Source organism: Sapajus apella, unplaced genomic scaffold, assembly GCF_009761245.1.
Source record: "Sapajus apella isolate SASKATOON/1434 unplaced genomic scaffold, GSC_monkey_1.0 scaffold159, whole genome shotgun sequence".
In the NCBI taxonomy this organism is placed as follows: domain Eukaryota; kingdom Metazoa; phylum Chordata; class Mammalia; order Primates; family Cebidae; genus Sapajus; species Sapajus apella.
This window is the reverse complement of record NW_022437099.1, coordinates 2,176,425-2,199,629: the sequence shown is the minus strand read 5'-3', so window position 1 is coordinate 2,199,629 and position 23,205 is coordinate 2,176,425. Positions and strand designations below refer to the sequence as shown.

The window sequence follows — 23,205 nt, the reverse complement described above, 5'->3', positions numbered from 1 at the left end:
GGATGGGAGGCCGAGGCGGGCGGGAGGCCCGAGATAGAGAGTTCGAGACCGCCTGACCAACATGGAGAAACCCCGTCTCTACTAAAAATACAAAATTAGCCGGGGCGTGATGGCGCATGCCTGTAATCCCAGCTACTCGGGAGGCTGAGGCAGGGGTATCGCTTGAACCTGGGAGGCGGAGGTTGTGGTGAGCTGAGATCGCCCCATTGCACTAAACAGGAGAGAAACTCTGTCTCAAAAGAAAAAAAAAAAAAAAAAAAGCCGGGCGTGGTGGCAGGTGCCTGTAATCCCAGCTACTCGGGAGGCTGAGGCAGAGAATTGCTTGAACCTGGGAGGCGGAGGTTGCAGTGAGCTGAAATCGTGTTACCGAACTCCAGCCTTGGCTACAGATTGAGACTCCGTCTCTGTGATGTTGGCCGGGCCCAGTGGCTCACTCCTGGAATCCCAACAATTTGGGAGGCCCCGGGCAGATCACCTGAAGTCAGGAGTTGGAGATCAGCTTGGCCAACATGGCGAATCCCCACCTCTACTAAAAATACAAAAAATTAGCTGGGCATGGTGGCAGCTAATTTTAGTCCCAGCTACTCGGGAGGCTGAGGTATGAGAATCGCTTGAACCCGGGATGTGGAGGTTGCATTGATCGGAGATCTTGCCACTGCACTGCAGGCTGGGTGACAGAGCAAGACTTCTCAAAAAAAAAAAAAAAAATATGTTGCATGTTCTCACTTGTCGCATATGCATTTGCTGTTACTTGTTTTTAACGCATTTAGTGCCATACCTTCTGCTTTGTATCAAGTTCTGGAGATAATGGCTGTTAGACGGTGAAAGTGCAAACATTTTGGTATATTTCCTCTTTTCCTCTTAGTTATCTCTTGATACACATAAAGAACTTTTTTTCTTTTTTGGTGCTGTGACTCGGATACGAACTAAAGAACTTTTTTTTTTTTTTTTTTTTTTTTTTTGAGGCGGAGTTACCCAGGCTGGAGTGCAATGGCACGATCTCAGCTCACCGCAACCTCCGCCGCCTGGGTTCAGGCAGTTCTCCTGCGTCAGCCTCCTGAGTAGCTAGGATTACAGGCACGTGCCACCATGCCCAGCTAATTTTTTGTAGTTTTAGTAGAGACGGTGTTTCACCATGTTGACCAGGATGGTCTCGATCTCTTGACCTCGTGATCCACCCGCCTCGGCCTCCCAAAGTGCTGGGATTACAGGCTTGAGCCACCGCGCCCGGCAAACTAAAGAACTTTTTAAAGCAAAATCAGTAAATCGTAACTTTTTAATTTTATAAAATAGAGGCAGGATCTCATTATGTTGCCCAGTCTGGTCCCAAACTCCTGGGCCATAATGATCGTCTCACCTTGGCCTCCCAAGTAGCTGGGATTACAGGTGGGTGCCACCACACCTAGCTAATTTTTCTTTTTCTTTTTTTTTTTTTTTTTTTTTTTTTTTTGAGGCAGAGTCTTGCTCTGTTGGCAGGCGCCAGGCTGGAGTGCAGTGGCACAATCTCAGCTCACTGCAACCTCCGCCTCCCGGGTTCAAGCAATTCTGCCTCAGCCTCCCAAGTAGCTGGGACTACAGGCGCACGCCACCACACCTAACTAATTTTTGTATTTTTAGTGGAGACGGGGTTTCGCCATGTTGGCCAGGATGGTCTCGATCTCTTGACCTGCTGATCCTCCCGCCTCGGCCTCCCAAAGTGCTGGGATTACAGGCTTGAGCCACCGCGCCCAGCCTGATTTTACTATTTTTTTTATAGAGATGGAATTTCCCCATGTTGCCCAGTGAGCTGTTGGAACACTTTTTTTTTTTTTTTTTTTGATACATAGTTTCCCTCTTGTCTCCCAGGCTGGAGTGCAATAGTGAGATCTCGGCTCACTGCAACCTCCACCTCCCAGTTTCAAGTGATTCTTCTCCTGCCTCAGCCTCCTGAGTAGCTGGGATTACAGGTGTGCGCCATCACACCCAGCTACTTTTAAAATTTTTAGTAGAGATGGGGTTTCACCATATTGGTCAGGCCGATCCGGAACTCCTCCTGACCTCGTGATCCGCCCACCTCGGCTTCCTAAAGTGCTGGGATTACAGGCTTGAGCCACCGCACCTGGCCTATTGGAACATTTTTAATGGCTGTTTACATGCAATAAATGTACCTTAATTTAACCAATTCTGCACAGTTGAGTTGTCACCAATCTTTTTTTGTTTTTTGTTTTGAAATGGAGTCTCGCTGTCACCCAGGCTGGAGTATAGTGATGCAATCTCTGCTCACTGCAACCTCCGCCTCCCGAGTTGAAGCTATTTTTTTTTTTTTTTTTTTTTTAAATATGGGGTTTCACCATGATGGCCAGACTGGTCTTGAATTCCTGACCTCAGGTGATCCACCCACCTCGGCCTCCCAAAGTGCTAGGATTACAGGCGTGAGCCACAGCGCTCGGCCTATAAGCAGTGCTTTGTTTTTGTTTTGTTTTGTTTTTTGAGACAGAGTATCACTCTGTCGCCCAGGCTGGAGTACAGTGGTGCAATGTTGGTTCATTGCAACCTCTGCCTCCTGGGTTCAAGTGATTCTCCTGCCTTAGTCTCCTGAGTAGCTGGGATTACAGGCGCCCGCCACCACGCCCAGCTAATTTTTGTATTTTTAGTAGAGAAGGGATTTCACCAGGTTGGCCAGGCTGGTTTTGAACTCCTGACCTCACGTGATCCACCTGCCTTGGCCTCCCAAAGTAATGGGATTACAGGTGTGAGCCACTGTGCCTGGCCGAGTTGAAGCTATTCTCTTGCCTCAAGCTCCCAGGTTTGATAGCCACCACACCCGGCTAATTTTTAGTATTTTTCATAGAGATGAGGATTTCACCACGTTGCTCGGGCTGGTCTCCAACTCCAGATCTCACATGATCCACCCTCCTTGGCCTCCCAAAGTGCTGGGATTACAGGTGTGAGCCGCCATGCAGGACTGGGTGAATTCTTTTAAAGCTTTGATACATTGCTGGGCACGGTGACATGCCTGTAATCCCAACACTTTGGGGAGGCTGAGGCAGGCAGAATCCCAGCTACTCGGGAGGCTGAGACAGGAGAATCGAACCCGAGAGCTGGAGGTTGCGGTGAGCCGGGATTGCACCACTGCACTGTAGCCTGGGCAACAGAGCAAAACTCCATCTCAAAAAAAAAAAAAAAATCATCGGGGTTTGGTGGCAGGCTCCTGTAGTCCCAGCTACTTGGGAGGCTGAGGCAGGAGAATCAATTGAACCTAGGAGTCAGAGGTTGCAATGAGCCGAAACCACGCCATTGCACTGTGTCCTGAGTGACAGAGTGTGATTCCGTCTCATAAATAAATAATAAATAAATAAATAAAAAGCTTTGATACAAGTTGTTGCATTGCCCTTGGGAAAGGTGATATCCCATCAAACCTGTGTGAGAGTGGGCTGTCCAGGGGAGTTAATTTCTAATGATAGTTCCTTCTTGTAGGCCTTCTCTTGTTATAACTCACTCCGTTGCCCAGTATTTTAACAGTTTTCTGAAATCAGACATTTCCTACAGAATTTTTTTTTTTTTTTCTGAGACAGAGTCTCACCCTGCTGCCCAGGCTGGAGTGCAATGGTGCAATCTCGGCTCACTGCAACCTCTGCCTCCTGGGTTCAATCAATTCTCCAGACTCAGCCTCTCAAGTAGCTGGGACTACAGGCACCTGCTACTATGCCCAGCTAATTTTTGTATTTTTAGTAGAGACGGGGTTTCACCATGTTGACCAGGATGGTCTCGATCTCTTGACCTCGTGATCCACCCGCCTCGGCCTCCCAAAGTGCTGGGATTACAGGCTTGAGCCACCGCGCCCGGCCTGGTTTTTTTTTTTGAGACAGAGTCTCTGTTGCCCAGGCTGGAATGCAACCTCTGCCTCCTGGGTTCAAGCAATTCTTCTGACTCAGTCTCCAAGGTAGCTGGGATTACAGGCATGTGCCACCACACCCAGCTAATTTTTGTATTTTTAGTAGAGACGGGGTTTTGCACGTTGGCCAGGCTGGTCTTGAACTCCTGACCTTGTGATCCATCCGCGTTGGCCTCTTTTAAGTGCTGACATGGCCGGGCGCGGTGGCTCATGCCTGTAATCCCAGCACTTTGGGAGGCCGAGGCGGGTGGATCACGAGGTCAAGAGATCGAGACCATCCTGGTCAACATAGTGAAACCCCGTCTCTACTAAAAATACAAAAAATCAGCTGGGCATGGTGGCGCATGCCTGTAGTCCCAGCTACTCAGGAGGCTGAGGCAGGAGAATTGCCTGAACCCAGGAGGCGGAGGTTGCGGTGAGCTGAGATTGTGCCATTGCACTCCAGCCTGGGCAACAAGAGCGAAACTCCGTCTCAAAAAAAAAAAAAAAAAGTGCTGACATTACAGGTGCGAGCCCCGGCACCTGGCCTAATTTTTGTATTTTTTGTAGAGACAGCATTTTGCCATGTTTTCCAGACTAGTCTTGAACTCCTGGGCTCAAGCCATCCTCCCAAAATGCTGCAGTTACCGATGTGAATCTGAAAAAATATTTGAGTGTGGCTGCTTCCTGCATAATGGATTGGCAGTAAACAAACAAGACAGGGATATAGTTGCTACAGTACCAAGTCCACTATCCTTAGTGCTGCCAGTGGGTTGCAAATATGGTGCTTATTAGGGGGCAAAACACCACTATTCTGTCTGGTACGGCGGCTCACATTCACACTTATAATCCCAGCACTTCAGGAAGCTGAGATGGGTGGATCACTTGAGGTCAGGAATTCAAGACCAGCCAGGGCAACATAGTGAAACCACATCTCTACTAAAAATACAAAAACTAGCTGGGTATGACGTTGCCCCACTGTAGTCCCAGCTACTTGGGAGGCTGAGGCAGGAGAATCACTTGAACCCAGGAGGCAGAAGCGGTAGTGAGTCAAGATTGTGCCACTGCACTCCAGCCTAGGTGACAGAGCAAGGCTCTGTCTGAAAGCAAAAAACAACACAGGCCTGGCATGGTGGCTCACGCCTATAATTCAGCACTTTGGGAGGCTAAGACAGGTAAATCAGCTGAGGTCAGGAGTTCAAGACCAGCCTGGCCAACATAGTGAAACCCCGTGTCTACTAAAAATACAAAAATTAGCCGGGCATGGTGGTGCATGCCTGTAATCCAGCTACTAGAGAGGGTATGGCAGGAGAATCGCTTGAAGCTGGGAGGCAGAGGTTGCAGTGAGCCGAGATCACGCCACTCCAGTCTGGGCAACAGAACAAGACTCCATCTCAAAACAGCAATAACAAAAACCAATACTCATGCTAATAAAATGACTTTCATCAAAGAGATGGAGCTGAAAGATGCATCTGGATAGGATTTCTGATGAACATTGATGGACTGATAAGAAAACTTTGGGAGGCTGAGGCGGGTGGATCACGAGATCAAGAGATTGAGACCATCCTGGCCAACATAGTGAAACTCCATCTCTACTAAAAATACAAAAATTAGCTGGGCATGGTGGTGTGCGCCTGTAGTCCTAGCTACTCGGGAGGCTGAGGCAGGAGAATCTCTTTGAACCTGGGAGGCAGAGGTTGCAGTGAGCTGAGATCAAGCCACTGCACTCCAGCCTGGTGACAGAGCAAACAAACAAACAAAAAACAAAAGAATTATCCTTAGAACAAAGTCCTGGGAGTCAAGGCTGCAGGGAGCGCCGGGACTGGGCCTTCCTCAGATGTGACTGAGGCATCTGAGGGGCTCCAGGACTAGCATCTAGAGAGGCTATTGCAGGCTGGATAACAGACTGCCTTGAGTGTGGATTTTATTCTGATAGGACACAAGATTTTGACCCAAGATGTGACATGAACACATTCAGATCATTATTTCTCTAGATGGATAAAATAAAAGTTCAAAGAGGTTCAACTATGACTATAAAATAAAATATGGGCCAGATGTGGTGGCTCACACCTGTAATCCCAGCACTTTGGGGGACCAAGGCAGGCAGATCACTTGAGGTCAGGAGTTCGAGACTGGCCTGGCCAACATGGTGAAACCCCATCTCTACTAAAAATATAAAAATCAGCCAGGCATGGTGGTGGGCGCTTTTGTAATCCCAGCCGCTAGGGAGGCTGAGGCAGAAGAATCACTTGAACCTGGGAGGCAGAGGTTGCAGTGAGCAGAGATCATGCCACTGCACTCCAGCCTGGGCGACAATGTGAGACTCCGTCTCAAAAATAATAAATAAATAAATAAATAAAACATGCCAGGCACGGTGTAGTTCATTCCCGTAATCCCAGCACTTTGGAAGGCTGAAGTGGAAGGCTTGCTTGAAGCCAGGAGTTCAAGACCAAGTTGGGCAACACAGCAAGACCCCCACCTCTACAAAAAAAATCAAAAAATTAGCCAGGCATGGTAGCAAGTACCTATGGTCCCAGTTACCTGGGAGGCCAAAGCAGGAGGATCTAAGCCCAGCAGGTCAAGGCTACAGTGAGCTATGATTGAACTACTGCATTCCAGCCTGGGTAACAGAATGAGACCCTGTCTCAAAAAAAATTAATTAAATTAATGTACAACCCACGTATGAAAATCCATTAATTTAGAACTGAGTGAGAACACTTGTCCAAGTTTAGGCTTGAGTATCTACTCTGAATGTTCCCCATGGCAACAAATGATCCAAAAAGTTAAATTTTAAAAAATTCTGGGTTTTCTTAGACAGGCTCTGACTTTATCACCCAGGCTGGAGTGTAGTGGCATGATCACAGCTCACTGCCACCTCTACCTCCTGGGCTCAGTGATCCTCCCACCAGCCTCCTGAGTAGCTGGGACCACAGGTGCACCTCACCACACTAGGATAATTTTTGTATATAATTGTGTTTATTTGTCACTATGTTGCCCAGGCTGGTCTTCAACTCCTGGGCTCAGGTGATCAGCCTGCCTCAGCCTCCCAAAATGCTGAGATTTCAGGCGAGAGACACACTGTGCAGCTTAAATTATAATTAATAAACACAGGTGGGCACAGTGGCTCATGCCTGTAATCCCAGCAGTTTGGGAGGCTGAGGAGGGTGGATCACCTGGGATCAGGAGTTCAAGACCAGCATGAATAACATGGTGAAACCCCGTCTCTACTAAAAATACAAAAATTAGCCAGGCGTGGTGGTGGGTGCCTATAATCTCAACTACTTGGGAGGCTGAGGCAGGAGAATTGCTGGAACCCAGGAGGCTTAGGTTGAAGTGAGCCAAGATTGTACCATTGCACTCTAGTCTGGGAAACAAGAGCGAAACCCCCACTCAAAAAAAAAAAAAAAAAAGGGTAAGAGAGTCCTGCTATTCTGCATTCTAAAACCTATAGTCTAGTGGGGCTGATGCATTATAGGCAATGAACATATAGTATTCATTTCCAGGTTAAAGTGACAGATTTGATGTAACTGTCTAATTTCACTTCTACCCAAAATCCCACTAGAATTCCAGAAAGGGGACTTTTGAAAAAAAAGCAGAAACCTAGAACAGATGGAATGAGAAAGAAGGAAGGTGTGGACAGAGTGGTTGTAACTGACCTAGCCACCTACACTGGCAGTGGGAAAGGCAGGTCAACACTAGATCTAGGCTGTCTTGCTCTCTCATCCAGGCTGGAGTGCAGTGGTGCAATTTCGGCGCACTGCAACCTCCACCTCCCAGGTTCAAGGATTCTCCTGCTTCAGCCTCCCAAGTAACTGGGATTACAGGTACCCACCACCATGCCTGGCTAATTTTTGTATTTTTAGTAATGACGGGTTTTCACCATGTTGGCCAGGCTAGTTTCGAACTCCTGACCTCAGGTGATCCACCCACTTTGGCCTCCCAAAGTGCTGAGATTACAGGAATGAGCCACTGCACCTAGGTTATGTTATATTTATTAGATACAGTCTCATTGTGTCACCCAGGCTGGAGTACAGTGGCCTGATCTCAGCTCACTGCAACCTCTGCCTCCTGGGTTCAAACAATTCTCCTGCCTCAGCCTCCTCAGTACCTGGGACTACAGGCACGTGCCACGACACCGAGCTAGTTTTTGTATTTTGTAGTAGAGACGAGGTTTTACCATATTGGCCAGGCTGGTCTGGAACTGTCACAATCTGCCTGCCTCGGCCTCCCAAAGTGCTGGGATTACAGGCATGAGCCACCATGCTCAGTCCTGATCCTTACATTTTATATAAATATATATACATATTTATATTCAAGAAATAAACCAAAATATGTGTAAAAACCATATATATTTATATATAGATCTGTACTTATGTATGTATAAATATATTATTTAAAAATACATACATATATACAGAGCAGGAAAAGAAAATGGTTATTTTTATTTTTTAAATTTATTTTTATTTTTATAGAGACAGGGTTTCACCATGTTGGTCAGGCCGGTCTCTAACTCCTCACCTCGTGATCCGCCCGCCTTGGTCTCCCAAAGTGTTGGGATTACAGGTGTGAGCCACCGCGCCCGGCCCTTTTTTTTTTTTTTTGTTTTTTTTTTTTTTTTAAAGAGATGGGGTTTCTCCATGTTGGCCAAGCTGGTCTCGAACTCCTGACTTCAGGTGATCCACCCACCGCGGCCTCCCATAGTGCTGGGATTACAGGCCTGAGCCACTGTGACTGGCATGTTTTTTTAATTAGTGGAAATTAAAACCAATTTAGCAGAAATTTTTAAAACAACTGAAAATCTGGGGTTGGGCACAGTGGCTCACACCTATAATCCCAGCACTTTGGGAGGCTAAGGTGAAGGATTGCTTGAGCTCAGGAGTTTGAGACCAGCCTGGGTAATATGCTGAGACCTCCCTCTCTACAAAAAATAAAAATTACCTGGGTGTAGCCGGGCGCGGTGGCTCACGCCTGTAATCCCAGCACTTTGGGAGGCTGAGGCGGGTGGATCACGAGGTCAAGAGATCAAGACCATCCTGGTCAACAAGGTGAAACCCCGTTTCTACTAAAAATACAGAAAATTAGCTGGGCATGGTGGCGCATGCCTGTAATCCCCAGCTACTCAGGAGGCTGAGGCAGGAGAATTGCCTGAACCCGGGAGGCGGAGGTTGCTGTGAGCCGAGATCACACCATTGCACTCCAGCCTGGGTAACAAGAGCGGAACTCTGTCTCAAAAAAACAAAAAAAATTACCTGGGTGTGGTGACACGTGCCTGTAGTCCTGGCTACCGAGGAGACTGAGGCTGGAGGATCACTTGAGCTTAGAAGTTCGAGGTAGCAGTGAGCTGTACACTCTAGCCTGGGCGACAGAGCGAAAACAAAAAAGGAAGCAGTGGGAGCACTAGAAAACCAGATCTGGCTAGGTACAGTGGCTCATGTCTGTAATCCCAGCACTTTGGGAGGCAAAGGTGGGCAGATCACCTGAGGTCGCAAGTTCCAGACCAGCCTGACCCACATGGAGAAACCCCATCTCTACTAAAAATACAAAAGTAGGCCAGGCATGGTAGCTCATGCCTGTAATCCCAGCACTTTGGGAGGCTGAGGCTGGTGGATCACAAGGTCAGGAGTTCGAGACGAGCCTGGCCAATATGGTGAAACCCCATCTTTACTAAAAAATACAAAAAATTAGCTGGGCATGGTGGCGCGTTCCTGCAATCCCAGCTACTCAGGAGGCTAAGGGAGGAGAATTGCTTGAACCCAGGAGGTGGAGGTTGCAGTGAGCCGAGATCACACCATTGCACTCCAGCCTGGGTGACAGAGAGAGACTCCATCTCAAAAAAAAAAAACAAAAGATTAGCCGGGTATGGTGGTGTGCGCCTGTAATCACAGCTACTCGGGAGACTGAGGCATGAGGAGAATCAATTGTACCTGTGAGGCAGAGATTGCAGTGAGCCCACATCACCCCACTGCACTTCAGCCTGGGTGATAGGGTGAGACTCAATCTCAATAAAACAAAACAAAGCAATGACAACAACAACAAAAATCCATCCTATAATAGAAAAAGAAAGAACAGGCCGGGCATGGTGGCTCACACCTGTAATCCCAGCACTTAGGGAGGCCGAGGAGGGCAAATCACCTGAGGTCAGGTGTTTGAGATCAGCCAGGCCAACATGAAACCCTGTCTCTACTGAAAGTACAAAATTAGCTGGGCATGGTGGCGGGCGCCTGTAATCCCAGCTACTCAGAAGGCTAAGGCAGAATAGCTTGAAGCTGGGAGGCAGAGGTTGCAGTGAGCGAAGATCGCACCATTACACTCCAGCCTGGGTAACAAGAGTGAGACTCCATCTCAAAAAAAAAAAAAAGAAAAAGAACAAAGAACAAGAGAAGGAGGAAAACAATAATGAAAATATTGAAAGGGGTCTGGGCACAGTGGCTCACACCTGTACTCCCAGCACTTTGGGAAGCCAAGGAGGGTGGATCACCTGAGGTCAGGAGATCATAGGCCAGCCAGGCCAAGATGGTGAAACCCCGTTTCTACTAAAAATACAAAAAATTAGCTGGGCATGGTGGCGGGAAACTAACCCCAGCTACTTGGTAGGCTGAGGCAGAGAATTGCTTGAACCTGGAAGGCGGAGGTTGCCGGGAGCCAAGATCATGCCATTACACTCCAGCCTGGGCAACAGAGAGAGATTCCGTCTCAAAAAAAAAAAAAAAAAAAAAAAGAAAATATTGAAAGAAAATTTACCAGACCTGAATGATAGCAGTTTACAGATGGAAAGTCTAGTGCAGTGAATCAAATAGTCCCACCTTAAGAGTGCATCATTGTGAAACTTGAGAACATCAGTGACACATAAGATCCTATAAGCTTCCAAAGAGAAAACAAATAGTTTAAGGAAACAGGAAATAGAATGGTTTGGGGTTTCCCAGCAGTTACAAGGGCGGGACAATGTCTTCAAAAAAATTCTAAAGGAAAAAAATTTTCAGAAGAGAATTCTGCTCATAGTCAAACTATTGATCAAGTAGGCGGGTAAAATAAGAACATTTTCAGGCAAGTTCTCAAAAAAGTTTTACCTCCCACACACCACATCCCAGAAAGCTGCCGGAACATATGTTGCTTCAGTAGAAGGAAATAAACCAAAAGAGAGAAGCTACAAGAGGCAGAAATGGGAGATCCCACAAAGCAGAAGAGAGAAGGGGCCTCCCAGGGAATGGGAACTGTTATGTGACCTGCCCATATTGGAGCAGGGAAACTGTGTGACCATAAACCCACACAGTGTGTGTAACTGGGTCAGATTCCACCAGTGTGAACAGCCAGGAATAGTTACAAGACAAATCACTTTTGTTTTTTGTGTGTATTTTTGTTTGTTTGCTTTTGAGACAGAATCTCAATCCGTCCCCAGGCTGGAGTACAGTGGCGTGATCTTGGGTCACTGCAACCTCTGCCTCCCAGGCTCAAATGATTCTCCTGCCTCAGCCTTCTAAGTAGCTGGGATAACAGGTGCCCACCACCACCACATCCAGCTATTTTTTCTTTCTTTCTTTTCTTTTTTTTTTTTTTGAAGATGGAACTTCACTTTTGTTGCCCAGGCTGGAGTGCAGTGGCACAATCTCGTCTCACTGCAGCCTCTGCCTCCTGGGCTCAAGCAATTCTGCCTCAGCCTCCAGAGTAGCTGGGATTACAGGTACATGTCACAATGCCCCGCTAATTTTTTGTATTTTTAGTAGAGCTGGGGTTTCACCATGTTGGCCCAGCTGGTCTCCAACTCCTGACTTCAGGTGATCCGCCTATCTCGGCTTCCCAAAGTGCTGTGATTATACGTGTGAGCCACCGCTCCAGGCCAATCTCAACCTTTCTCATATATATACATATATATGTGTATATATATATATATATATATAGAGAGAGAGAGAGAGAGAGAGAGAGAGAGAGACACTGAGTCTCACTCTGTCACTCAAGCTGGAGCACAGTGGTACAATCACAGCTCACCGCAGCCTCGAACTCCTGGGCTCAAGTGATCCTCCCACCTCAGCCTCCCCAGTAGCTGGGACCAAAGGCACACACTGCCACCACCACGTCTGGCTAATTTTTAAATTTTTTGCAGAGATGAAGGTCTCACTATGTTGCTCAGGCTTGTTTTGAACTCCTGGGCTCAAGCATTCCTCCTGCCTCAGTCTCCTGAAGTATTGGGATCACAGGCATGAGTCACCTTGCCCCAGCCTCTTTTCTGTTTTTTTCCCCTAATGTTTCTGTTTTCGTTTTTGTTTTTGTGATGGAGTTTCGCTTTTGTCACTTAGGCTGGAGTGCAGTGGTGCAATCTCAGGTCACTGCAACCTCCGTCTCCCAGGTTCAAGAGATTCTTCTGCCTCAGGCTCCCGAGTAACTGGTATTACCAGCATGGGCCACCACGCCCAGCTAATTTTTTGTATTTTTAGTAGAGACAGGGTTTCACCACATTGGCCAGGATGGTGTCAAACTCCTGACCTCAAGTGATCCAACTGCCCAGGCCTTCCAAAGTACTGGGATTACAGGCATGAGCTACCATGCACAGCCTCCCTTAACATTTTATTTTATTTTAATTAATTAATTAATTTATTTTTTTGAGACGGAGTTTCGCTCTTGTTACCCAGACTGGAGTGCAATGGCACGATCTCGGCTCACCGCAACCTCCGCCTCCTGGGTTCAAGCAATTCTCCTGCCTCAGCCTCCCGAGTAGCTGGGACTACAGGCATGCACTACCATGCCCAGCTAATTTTTGTATTTTTAGTAGAGACGGGGTTTCACCTTGTTGACCAGGATGGTCTCGATCTCTTGATCTCGTGATCCACCCGCCTCGGCCTCCCAAAGTGCTGGGATTATAGGCGTGAGCCACCGCCTCCGGCCTTATTTTATTTTATTTTATATTTTATTTTGAGACAGAGTTTCACTCTTGTTGCTCAGGCTGGAGTGCAATGGCACCATCCTGGCTCACTGCAACCTCTGCCTCCTGGATTCAAGCAATTCTCCTGTCTCAGCCTCCTGAGTAGCTGGGATTACAGGTGCCTGCCACCATGCTCAGCTAATTTTTGTATTTTTAGTAGAGACAAGGTTTCACCATGTTAGCCAGGCTGGTCTCAAACTCCTGACCTCAGGTGATCCACCCACCTTGGCCTCCCAAAGTGCTGGGATTACAGGAGTGAGCCAGCATCCCCAGCCCTAACATTTTTATTATACCTTTTTTTTTTTTTTTGAAGATCGAGTCTCCGTCACTCAGGTTGGAGTGCAATGGAGCAGTCTCCACTCACTGTAACCACCAACTCCTGGATTCAAGCAATTCCCCTGCCTCAGTCTCCTGGGTAACTGGGATTACAGGTGTGCACCACCACACCTGGCTAATTTTATTTTCTTTCTTTTTTTTTTTTTTTTTTTTTGAGGTGGAGTCTTGCTCTGTCGCCCAGGCTGAAGAACAGATGGAGTCTTACTCTGTTGCCCAGGCTGGAGAACAGTGCTGTGATCTCAGCTCACTACAACCTCCACCTCCTGGGTTCAAGAGATTCTCCTGTGTCAGGCTCCAGAGCAGCTGGGATTACACCTATCTATCCGTTTACCTATTCAACAATTCATCTCATTTTTAAATTCATTTCAAAAGATTTTACAAAAATTAGTACATTTGCCCCTAAACACTTCAGAATGCCTTTTTTTTAATGGAGTCTTGCTTTGTTGCTAGGCTGGAGTGCAATGGCATGATCTCAGCTCACTGCAACCTCCGACTCCTAGATTCAAGCAATTCTCCTGCCTCAGCCTCCCAAATAGCTGGGATTACAGGCGTGCGCCACCATGCCCAGCTAGTTTTTGTATTTTTGGTAGAGATGGGGTTTCACCATGTTGACCAGGATGGTCTTGATCTTTTGACCTCATGATCTCCTTTGGTCTCCCAAAGTGTTGGGATTACAGGCATGAGCCACGTCGCTCGGCAGCATTTTTTTTTAACTGATGTTTATTTTCCATGAACATGATTTCCATGTTGGTTATGAGCCTGTGCAAGAACAGCTTAGGGCCATCCAGTGATTGCTCCTACCCATTCAGTGGCCTGAGTAGTGGGAGCTGTAGACCAGTCTTCTGTGGCAGGCTGAGTGCTCCAGTCTTCAGTAGGGAACTCCTGGATCAGCACAGAGGCCACCTGCATGCCTTCAGACCAGTCTGCAATCTCAGGCTGAGTAGCAGTGATCTCAGGAGCTGGAGCAGTCCATCCACCCTGAAATTCCTCCTCCGGCACAGCCTTTTCAGCAGCAGCCTGCTCTTCTTTTTCAGTCTCTTCAGGATCTCTGTAGAAGTAGAGATCAGGCACGACCTCCCACGGGTGTTCGCGGAAATGGTGCCATGCATACGCAGAACTTCCTGAGCCAGCATCCACAACAGCAAACCCAATGAGTGAGCTCCCTTGTTGTTGCATGGAATGGCATGTCCACATACCACAGAGGAGAATCTGTGTGACACAGAGCAATGGTAGGTAGGTTAACATAAGATGCCTCTGTGAGGTTCAGCAAGGTGGCTCATGCCTGTAATCCCAGCACTTTGGGAGGCCGAGGTGGGCAGATCACAAGGTCAGGAGTTCAAGACCAGCCTGGCCAACATGGTGAAACCCCATCTCTACCAAAAATGCAAAAATTAGCTGGGTGTGGTGGCACGCACCTGTAGTCCCAGCTACTTGGGAGGCTGAGGCAGGAGAATTGCTTGAACCTGGGAGGTGGAGGTTGTAGTGAGCCGAGATCATGCCACTGCACTCCAGTCTGGGAGACAGAGAGAGACCCCACCTCAAAAAAAAAAAAAAAGCCTCTGTGAAAGGCTGGTGGTCAGTCCTGGGGTCAGTAACCACAAGAAACCATGGCTCCTGGAAGGCTGCCTGGATCTGGTTAGTGAAGGTTCTAGGAATGAAGCGGCAGCAATGGGAGTGGCTCAAGTGGCAGCAGCTAACTTCAGCACAGCCCTCTGGCCAGTACTCCTGGAGGATATAACACTGACATCAGCAGGGTTTTCTTTTTTTTTTAAATTTTTTTTTTTTTTTTTTTACATCAGCAGGGTTTTCAATGAAAACAATGGCATGAGCTGCCAGCAGGAGCTTCTCCCAGGCCCTCTTCAGATTTGTGATGTTGATGCCATCACTTTTCTTTTTATAGATGTACTGTTCTATCTGAAAGTCAAGATTGGTGCAACCTAAGTGGGTTCCTGCTGCAAGAAACTTTAGGACATCCTCCTCCTTCATTTGCAGGACATCAAGGGCTCTGGACATTGTGAAAATTTCGCTTTAAGACAGGAATCCAGAACAACGCCGTATGGACCCCTCTGTGCATAGCGAGGAAACACCAGAATGCATATTGTTAATTAACATTCAATATTTGTTGATAGTTCCTTCTTTTCTTTCTTTATTTAGAGACAAGTTCTCACCCTGTTACCCAGGCTGGAATACAGTGGAAAGATCTTGGATTACCGCAGTCAACCTCCAGGACTCAAGTGATGGAATCCCAAATAACTGGGACTACAGGTGCACGCCACCACCGCTGGCTAAATCCCCTATTTGTTTTTGTAGAGACACAATCTCACTATTTCCCAGGCTAATGTCAAACTCCTGGCCTCAAGTGATCCTCCCACCTCGGCCTCCCAAAGGGGTAGGATTATAGGTGTGAGCCCCACACCTGGTCATGCCTCTCTTTTAATTAACTTGGGAAGAGTCTTCTGATCCTTGTGGACTGTAATTGCAGGGAAAAAATAAAACACAAATCCACCCAAATAAGAAAAATTCTCTTTTATATACAGCTGCTTATAGATGCATAGAATATCTCTGGAACGAGATACAAGAAATTGACGATAGGATGGCTTTTGGAGAGTGGGGCTAGGTACCTAGGGAAAAGGGGTGTGAGGGAGACTTTTCACTGTTTACCCTTTTGTTGCTTTCAAATTTTACACTGTACGCATGTATTACCTACTCAAAATATGAATAAAAAATAAATTCACTCTGGCCGGGCACGGTGGCTCATGCCTGTAACCCCAGCACTTTGGGAGGCCAAGGCAGGTGGATCTTGAGGTCAGGAGATCTAGACCATCTGGGCCAACATAGTGAAACTCCGTCTCTACTAAGAATACAAAAATTAGCCGGATGTGGTGCACACGCCTGTAATACCAGTTACTCAGGAGGCTGAGGCAGGAGAATTGCTTGAACCCGAGAGGTGGAGGTTGCAGTGAGCTGAGATCATGTCACTGCACTCCAGCCTGGGAAACAGAGTGAGATTCCATCTCAAAAATAATAATAATGTCTATGGCTATACCACCCTGAACGCGCCCGATCTCATCAGATCTTGGAAGCAAAGCAGGGTCGGGCCTGGTTAGTACTTGGATGGGAGACTGCCTGGGAATACCAGGTGCCATGGGCTTTAAAAATAAAAGATAAAGGAAAAAAAAAATAATAATAATAAATTCAATAGATTTCAAAAAGGAAATTTAAAAGATCTGAAGTGTGTGAATATAATTTATCATCTTTCTTTTTATCTTTTTCTTTTTCTTTTTTTTTTTTTTTTTTGAGTCTCACTCTGTCACCCAGCCTGGAGTACAGTGTAGCAATCATAGCTCAATGTAGTCTCAACCTCCTGGGCTCAACGGATCCTCCTGCCTTAGCCTCCTGTGTAGTTGGGACCACAGGCATACATCACCACAACCAGTTAATTTTTTTTATAGAGACAGGGTCTTGCTATGTTGCCTAGGCTGGTCTTGAACTCCTGGACTCAAGTGATCCTCTGGCCTTGGCCTTGGCCTCCCCAAAAGGGCTGGAATTCCAGGTGTGAGCCACTGTGCCCACTCTAATTTGCCATCTTAATGAAAAGAATAAAAACTCCAAGGAACGTTCTGGATCCCTTCAAGTACAAATGTCTCATGGCCCAAAAGAAATGACTGTTTTCTCTTAATTACGTCAACCTTGTTGACATTTTGCAGTGGGAGTGTGATAATGTGGAAGGCACACCGGGATAGAAGCCCAGGAAATGCCACCCGCTGCTGCTAGCCTGGCCCCAGTTTAGTCACCAGTGGGCGCTGTGACGTAGCTAAGTCATTAAGCCTTTTTTCCCTAATTGTTCATATGTACAATGAGGAAAATGAACTTTGTGTTCTCCATTCTACAAGTCCACAAGTCCACTAGGAGCCATAAAGATGTAAAGGAACAATATAGTACTTTATTTATTTATTTTTAGACAGTCTCACTCTGTCGCCCAGGCTGGTGTGCAGTGGTGCTATCTTAGCTCAGTACAACCTCTGTCTCCCAAATTCAAGGGATTCTCCTGCCTCAGTCTCCTGCGGAGCTGGGATTACAGGTACATGCCACCACACCTGGCTGATTTTTGTGTTTTTAGTAGGGACGGGGTTTCACCATGCTGGCCAGGCTGGTCTCAAACTCCTGACCTCAAGTGATCCACCTGCCCCGGCCTCCCAAAGTGCTGGGATTACAGATGTGAGCCACTGGGCCCGGCTGGAACAAGATAGTACTAATGACTTATTACTTTGTTATTTTATTATTTATTTGTTTGTTGATTTTTTAAAATAAATTTGCTTTATTATAAGTGTACAAAGATCTTAATGTCACTGGGCAAAATAGCCATTTATTAGAATAGTTCAAATTCACTCTTGCAACAAAATAAACCACATTCCATCAAGACACAGGAAAAACAAATGCAGGGATTTAGGAATGCTATGCTTGCTTCTCTTCAACTTTAGCAGCAAAAGTTGAAAAGTTCTGAAGATGCGCCTAACACTGTTGTTTTAAGCAACAGAATCCTGGGGAGTGTGGGGGTCTGATGCTTGGGCCTTCAAGTTCTTCTCAAGGTGTTTCATCTTCTCAGCTTGGGCTGGATGTTCTTGGTGAAACCATGCCAGGCACAGGAGCATGCTCTTCACCCAATTCTGTACACGGGGCCGTCCAACAATAGTAATTTCGACTAGGTTCCCAGAGTCCACTATGTCCACTGTCAACAGGGCCTGGCTCGTCCACTCCATTTGTGGAATTATGGCTTGGTCTGGGCCAAAGAGCGCGTCTGCCAGCCATGCCTCCGGGTAGAACACCAAAGGATCTCTAAGTTCCTGCACCGGAAACCACCAGGGCCGGATGCAAATCTGTGACGGCCGAAGTGGTAACCTAGGCAGCTGCTCCAGGGAGTGGGCCGGGGTCCCTTTGCCCCGCTGGGACTCAGCAGCACCAGCGTCATCGACCATACTGGGACCAGCAGCCGCGGAGAGCGCTCAGGACAGCTTTCACGTGACCTCCGCCAGACCGTTTGTTGATTTTTTGAGATGGAGTCTAGCTGTGTTGCCTAGGCTGTAGTGCAGTGATGCGATCTCAGCTTACCGCAACCTCTGCCTCCCAGGTTCAAGTGATTCTCCTGCCTCCACCTCCCAAGTAGCTGGAATTACAGGCGCCCACCACCATGCCCAGCTAATTTTTGTATTTGTGTATATATATATATATTTTTTTGAGCCACTCTCGCTCTGCTCCTGGCAACTCTTCTGCCTCTGCCTCCCAAGTAGCTGGATTACAGGTGAGTGCCACCACACCTGGCTAATTTTTGCATTTTCAGTAGAGACAGGGTTTCACCATGTTGGTCAGGCTGGTCTCGAACTCCTGACCTCATAATCCACCCTCCTCGGCCTCCCAAAGTGCTGAGATTCCAGGCATGAGCCTTCGTGCCTGGCCATTTTGGTATTTTTAGTCAAGACAGGGTTTCACTGTGTTGGCCAGACTGGTCTAAAACTCCTGACCTCGTAATCCACCCACCTTGGCCTACATATATATATATATATATATATATATATATATATATATTTTTTTTTTTTTTTTTGAGACAGGGTCTCATTCTGTCACCGAGGCTGGAGTGCAGTAATGTGATCTCAGCTCACTGCAACCTCCACCTCCCAGGTTCAAGCAATTCTGTGTCTCTCCTGAGTAGCTGGGATTACAGGCACCCCTCACCCTGCCTGGCTAATTTTTGTATTTTTAGTAGAGTCAGTGTGTTGGCCAGGCTGCTCTCACTCCTGATCTCAAGTGATCTGCCCTCCTTCACCCCCTAAAGTGCTGGGATTACAGGCATGGACCACCAGGCCCAGCTAATATTGTATTTTTGGTAGAGACAGGGTTTCACCACGTTGGCCAGACTGGTCTCAAACTCCTGACCTCAAGCGATTCGCTAGCCTCAACCTCCCAAAGTGCTGGGGTTATAGGCATGAGCTACCACGCCCAGCCTTTTTCTTTCTTTCTTTCTTTTTTTGAGATGGAGTTTCACTCTTGTCACCCAGGCTGGAGTGCAATGGCCCAATCTTGGCTCACCGAAACCTCTGCCTCCCAGGTTCAAGTGATTCTCCTGTCTCAGACTCCTGAGTAGCTAGAGTTACAGGCACCTGCCACCATGCCTGGCTAACTTTTGTATTTTTAGTAAAGACAGGGTTTTACTATGTTGGCCAGGCTGGTCTTGAACTCCCGACCTCAACTGATTCACCAGTCTTGGCCTGCCAAAGTGCTAAGATTACAGACGTGAGCCACCTCACCTAGCCTGTTATTTGACTTTTTTCAAATTATTAGCTTAAATGACTTTAAATTATTTACTTTAAATGATTGTTTAACATAGTACGCATTGTTGAAACAGCTAGTACAGAAGAACTCACACTAAAGACCTCAAAAAAAAAACTTTAGTTTTTTTTTTATTTTTTATTTTGACACGGAGTCTCATTCTGTTGCCCAGGCTGGAGTGCAGTGGCTCAATATGAGCTCACTGCAACCTCTGCCTCCCGGTTCAAGCGATTCTTCTGCCTCAGACTCCCGAGTAGCTGGGACTACAAGGCATGTGCCACCACGCCCGGCTAGTTTTTGTTTTTGTTTTTTTTTTTTTGAGATGGAGTCTCACTCTGTCACCCAGGTTGGAATGCAGTGGTATAATCTCGGCTCACTGTAATCTCTGCCTCCTGGGTTCAGGTGATTCTCCTGCCTCAGCCTCCCTAGTAGCTGAGATTACAGGCATGTACCACCATGCCCGGCTAATTTTTGTATTTTTAATAGAGACGGGGTTTTACCATGTTGGCCTGCATGGTCTCGATCTCTTAACCTTGTGTTCCACCTGCCTTGGCCTCCCAAAGTGCTGGGATTACAGGCATGAGCCACTGCGCCTGGCCAATATTTTTATTTTTTGTAGAGGCAGGGTCTCACTATATTGCTCAGTCTGGACTTGAACTCCTGGCCTCGGTGATTCTCCAGTGTTGGCCATCCAAAGTGTTGGGACTACTGGCATGAGCCAGAGATCTACCAATGATTTGGTAATGAATAAAAAAAATTTTCGCCGGGCGCGGTGGCTCAACCCTGTAATCCCAGCACTTTGGGAGGCCGAGGCGGGTGGATCACGAGGTCAAGAGATCGAGACCATCCTGGTCAACATGGTGAAACCCTGTCTCTACTAAAAATACAAAAAATTAGCTGGGCATGGTGGTGCGTGCCTGTAATCCCAGCTACTCAGGACGCTGAGGCAGGAGAATTGCCTGAACCCAGGAGGCGGAGGTTGCGGTGAGCCGAGATCGCGCCATTGCACTCCAGCCTGGGTAACAAGAGCGAAACTCCGTCTCAAAAAAAAAAAAAATTTTTTTTCAAATAGCTGAGCACAATGGCTCATACCTATAGTCCCAGCACTTTGGGAGGCTAACTCTGGAGGATCACTTGAGGTCAGAAGTTCAAGACCAGCCTGGGCAGCATAGCAGGACCTCATCTCTAACCTAAATTTAAAAATTAGCCATGCATAGTGTCGTACAACTGTGGTCCCAGCTACTTGGGAGTCTGAGGTAGGAGGATTGCTTGAGCCCAGAAGGTTGAGGCGGCGGTGAGCTATGATCGCACCACTGCACTCCAGCCTGGGGAACAGAGTGAGACTCTTACCATGCCTTGGCCTCCCAAAGTGGGGCCTGGACAGGTGGCCCCCACCTGTAATCCCAGCACTTTGGGAGGCCAAGGCAAGATATCATGAGGTGAAGAGATTTAAGACTATCCTGGTCAACATGGTGAAATCCAGTCTCTACTAAAAATACAAAAATTAGCTGGGTGTGGTGGCACGTCCCTGTTAGTCCCATCTACTCGGAAGGCTGAGGCAGGAGAGCAGCTTGAACACGGAAGGCGGAGATTGCAGTGAGCCGAGATTGCGCCACTGCACCCCAGCCTGGCAACGGAGTAAAATAAACCAAAAAAACCCCCAAAACCTAGATTATACTCTTATTGCCTATCCTTTCTCTTCTTCTTCTTCCTCACCCTGTCTTATGGGCTGATTGTTTGATTAATTGTACACATTATTTCTTGTCTTTCTGCTGTGAAACATGAGAATTTAGCTCACTAATACTATTGTTTCCCCCCATTGCAGCATATCTCACTAATTTAGTTCTCTTGGTTACCATTGAAACTTTAAATAACATGCGATTCCTCTCTTCTTAGCTCCGCCCACCATTTCCTGTATCCTCTTATGTAAAATGAGGATAACTCCATAGGCCCGGGTGGGCCAGCAGGGTCTGGGCCTGGGCTACCATAGAGCAAGCAACACAGCATTCATCAAAGTTTGTGCACTTAGGCTGGGCATGGTAGCTCACAACTGTAATCCCAGCATTTTTGGAGGCGGAGGTGGGTGGATTCCTTGAGGTCAGGAGTTCAAGGCCAGCCTGGCCAACATGGTGAAACCTCATCTCTACTAAAAATAAAAAATGAGCCAGGCGTGGTGGTGTATACCCATAATCCCAGCCACGGGCTGAGGTGGGAGAATTGCTTGAACCCAGGAGGTGGAAGTTGCAGTGAGCCAAGATCACACCACTGCACTCCTGCAGCCAAGATCACGTCACTGCACTCCCGCCTGGGCGACAGAGCAAAACTCCATCTCAAAAAAAGGGGGAAGAATACTAGGTAGCTCACAGAATCAAAGAAAAGCCAAAGGAAAAGTTGAGTAACGAGAACTCAGAAATAATAGAATTCAGGCCCATTCGGGGACCCTCAAGGATCTTATTTTGGGGACATTGACATCACCTTCATCAGGACCATCTTTCAGGTCCAGGCAAAAATGAAAGCTGTATTTCTTCTGTATTCCTGTACTTGTTAATACAGTACATCATGTATACTTCAGGATAAATACAGCTTTTATTAATAACGATCTGTTAATAATCTGGCCAGGCAGCTGGGGGTGGTGGCTCACACCTGTAATCCCAGCACTTTGGGAGGCCAAGGAAGGGGGGTTGGATCACCTGAGATCAGGAGTTCAAGACCAGCCTGGCCAACATGGTGAAACCCCATCTCCACTAAAAATACAAAAAATTAGCTGGGCGTGGTGGCAGGCTCCTGTAATCCCAGCTACTCGGGAGGCTGAGGCAGGAGAATCACTTGTACCCAGGAGGTGGAGGTTGCAGTGAGCCGAGATCACACTATTGCACTCCAGCCTGGGCAACAATAGTGAGATTCCATCTCAAAATAATGATAATAATAATATCAAGATCAGCCTGGCCAAGATGGTGAAACCTCATCTCTACTAAAAAATACAAAAAATTTAGCTAGGCATGATGGTGCATACCTGTAATCCCAGCTACTTGGGAGGCTGAGTTGGAGGACTGCTTAAACCCAGGAGGTGGAGTTTGCAGTGAGATTGCACCAGTGCACTCCAGCCTGGGTGACAGAGGGAGATTCCATCTCAAAAATAAATAAATAAATAATAAAATATAATAATAATAATGATAATCTGCCTAGGAGTCCATGTGCTAGTTCACCCAGGTTTTCATTCCTGATGACTCAAAGGGAGTCTTGATTGGTTGGATTTGGTCACCTGGCCACCCGTTGGGGAAGAGAGAAGGACCTAGTGACTCACGGTCCACCAAAACCATATGGCATAGGATAGAGGAAGTCCCCCAAGAGAATGGGAAGTTGTGGCTGGGCAAGCAGAAACAAAAGATATCCATTGTATTCACAAGGACTAGGTTCAGTGCACATGACAGAGACCTAAAGTGGCAATAGTTTAAACAAAATTAAAGTTTTTTTTTTCTCTCTTGCAGGTAAAAATCCAGAGGTAAGGGGCCGGGCGCGGTGGCTCAAGCCTGTAATCCCAGCACTTTGGGAGGCCGAGGCGGGTGGATCACGAGGTCAAGAGATCGAGACCATCCTGGTCAATATGGTGAAACCCCGTCTCTACTAAAAGTACAAAAAATTAGCTGGGCATGGTGGCGCGTGCCTGTAGTCCCAGCCACTCAGGAGGCTGAGGCAGGAGAATTGCTTGAACCCAGGAGGCGGAGGTTGCGGTGAGCCGAGATCGCGCCATTGCACTCCAGCCTGGGTAACAAGAGCG

At 47.2% G+C, this 23,205-nt stretch overlaps 1 protein-coding gene, 1 non-coding gene and 1 pseudogene across 2 annotated transcripts; 1 reads left to right on the top strand and 2 right to left on the bottom strand.

Moving 5' to 3' along the window:
• Window positions 1-13,798: 13,798 nt before the first annotated feature.
• Window positions 13,799-15,166, bottom strand: LOC116541971 (annotated as a pseudogene).
• Window positions 15,167-16,135: 969 nt separating this feature from the next.
• On the top strand, window positions 16,136-16,254 carry LOC116541999. The gene has a single exon (XR_004265031.1). It is a non-coding gene; the product is annotated as a 5S ribosomal RNA (ribosomal RNA).
• Window positions 16,255-17,410: 1,156 nt separating this feature from the next.
• On the bottom strand, window positions 17,411-18,139 carry LOC116541995 (oocyte-expressed protein homolog). Its single transcript, XM_032266580.1, has one exon. It carries the CDS (start codon window positions 18,077-18,079, stop codon window positions 17,630-17,632), a length of 450 nt encoding a protein of 149 aa, XP_032122471.1. The 5' UTR covers window positions 18,080-18,139; the 3' UTR covers window positions 17,411-17,629.
• Between the last annotated feature and the right edge of the window lie 5,066 nt (window positions 18,140-23,205).

Coding starts and splice junctions, on each gene's coding strand:
- LOC116541995 (XM_032266580.1), bottom strand. CDS start 18,079: ATGGTCGATGACGCTGGTGCTGCTGAGTCCCAGCGGGGCAAAGGGACC.